This window comes from Tamandua tetradactyla, chromosome 2 (assembly GCF_023851605.1).
Source record: "Tamandua tetradactyla isolate mTamTet1 chromosome 2, mTamTet1.pri, whole genome shotgun sequence".
In the NCBI taxonomy this organism is placed as follows: domain Eukaryota; kingdom Metazoa; phylum Chordata; class Mammalia; order Pilosa; family Myrmecophagidae; genus Tamandua; species Tamandua tetradactyla.
In genome coordinates this window covers 131,958,084-131,960,129 of record NC_135328.1, presented here as the reverse complement: position 1 = coordinate 131,960,129, position 2,046 = coordinate 131,958,084, and the positions used below count along the sequence as shown (strand labels likewise).

Genomic DNA, 2,046 nt, shown 5'->3' with positions numbered 1-2,046 from the left:
ATAAATCACATTTTTGAGATACTTTAAACATATAATTTTGTTAATTTCAATGTAGAAAAATTGTTTAATATTCTAATATTCCAATGCAGGTATCTTAACTTCAATATTTGTAGTGCAATCTGAAAAATCCTGAATCATGGAAAATCCCTTCAAACAGCTTTTATAAATAGGATGGAGTCCAGCTGTCAGTTATAACTAAGATATACATTCTAGGAAAGAGAAGAACAGATAAGTGAATTCTTGGAAATATCATCACATAAGCAGTTATTTTCCCTGGAACTTCACATCCCATGATCCATATTTTATATACCACATTATTTTTATATACCTAGCACACATATTTTAAAATATTATACTGCGTGCTCTAAGGCTATGCTGTCTCATGGTATCCACTGACCACATGGGATGATTGACCCATCAAAATGTGTATTATCAAAAGTGAAATGTACTCTAAGTATAAAATACACAAGAGATTTCTGAAGATGGCATGAAAACAAGTAAACTAAAACATTATTTATATCGAAGTGAAAATATTTGAATAAAACTATGAAAATATATAAATTGTAAAATATGTGCAAGTGTATAGAATAGCATTTGTAAAATATTTTAATAATTAGTATGAAGGTAATGTCAATATTGATAGTATTGATTGCCATTGTAATATTAATGTTTTAGGTAAATAAACATATTTACAGCAATATCATTTTTCATTTCCCTTTTATCTTGTGGGTACTAAAAAGTTAAAATTATATACAGAAATAGCTCATGTCATATAAATTTTAGACAGCACAACTCTAGTATATTCTGATCAGCATGAATGAGGGAATAAAAAACACAGTAAGGATGGCAATGACTATTCTTCCATGGAAGAGGATGTCCCAAACACTCTTTTCATGGCACCCAGTACCTCCTTATTCCTTAGGCTGTAGATCATGGGATTGAGCATGGGGGTGAGGATGGTGTAGAAGACTGCCAAAATCTTATCTTCTCTTGGTGAACGAAGCTTCCTGGGCCGAAGATAAGTGTAGACAAAAGGAGCATAGTAAAAGGTCACTACAGTTAAATGTGTTGAACAGGTAGTGAAAGCCTTTTTTCTTCCCTCTTTTGAGTGCATATGATAGACTGTGAAAAGCACCCTGCCATAGGAAGTAGTGGTGCCAAGGAAAGGAAGGAAGAGAAACAGGCTTGTACTCACAAACACCATGTACTCATAGACCCAGGTGTCCATGCATGCAAGAGGCAACATGGCTGGTACATCACAAAAGAAGTGATCAATGACTCTAGACTGGCAGTAAGGAAGGTGGAGGGCATAGACTGTGTGTGCCAAGGAGTTGATGGACCCCAAAATCCAAGATCCTATGATCATCTGGACACAAATCATTTTACTCATACGGATGGGATAATGAAGGGGGTGACAAATGGCGACATAACGGTCATAAGCCATGGAGGCCAGCAGTAAACCTTCAGAACATGCCATTGTCAAGAAGAAAAAGCTTTGCAACCCACACCCCAGGAAGGAGATGCCTTTCTGGCCAGAAAGGAAGTTGAACACCATCTTGGGTACCGTACTGGAGATGTACATCAGGTCCATGAGGGAGAGCTGGCTGAGCAGAAGGTACATCGTTGTGTGGAGACGGGGATCCAAACGTATGAGGTGAATCATGACTGAATTTCCCACTGAGGCGATAAAGAATATAAGGATGACGAGGGTCAAGAGAAGCAGTCCAGTTTGATTTGGGGGAAACAAACCCAACAAAATGAAGTCATTTGAAGTTTGATTCCATTTATCCATAAGATCTTACTGCTTTAACTTCCTTGTGAGAAAAATGAGAACAAGAAACAAAGTAAAAAGCATGAGACAAAAGGAAACAAGAGCCTGAAAAGGAACTCTGAATTAATGAATGCTTCTTTGCAAAAAAATTGTGCTTCCTCCAGCAGATCAGTTTTGATTGAATTGATGTGAATATCTGAATTGAATGCCTTTTCCCAATTTTCTCTAAGTTCTGTCAACAACTTCATAATTCATAGTTATACATGTGGTTTTTT

The 2,046-nt window shown here is 36.5% G+C and overlaps 1 protein-coding gene across 1 annotated transcript; it reads right to left on the bottom strand.

Moving 5' to 3' along the window:
- Window positions 1-853: 853 nt before the first annotated feature.
- Window positions 854-1,792, bottom strand: LOC143662226 (olfactory receptor 2L13). The gene has a single exon (XM_077135773.1). The coding sequence runs from the start codon at window positions 1,790-1,792 to the stop codon at window positions 854-856; it is 939 nt and encodes a 312-aa protein (XP_076991888.1).
- Between the last annotated feature and the right edge of the window lie 254 nt (window positions 1,793-2,046).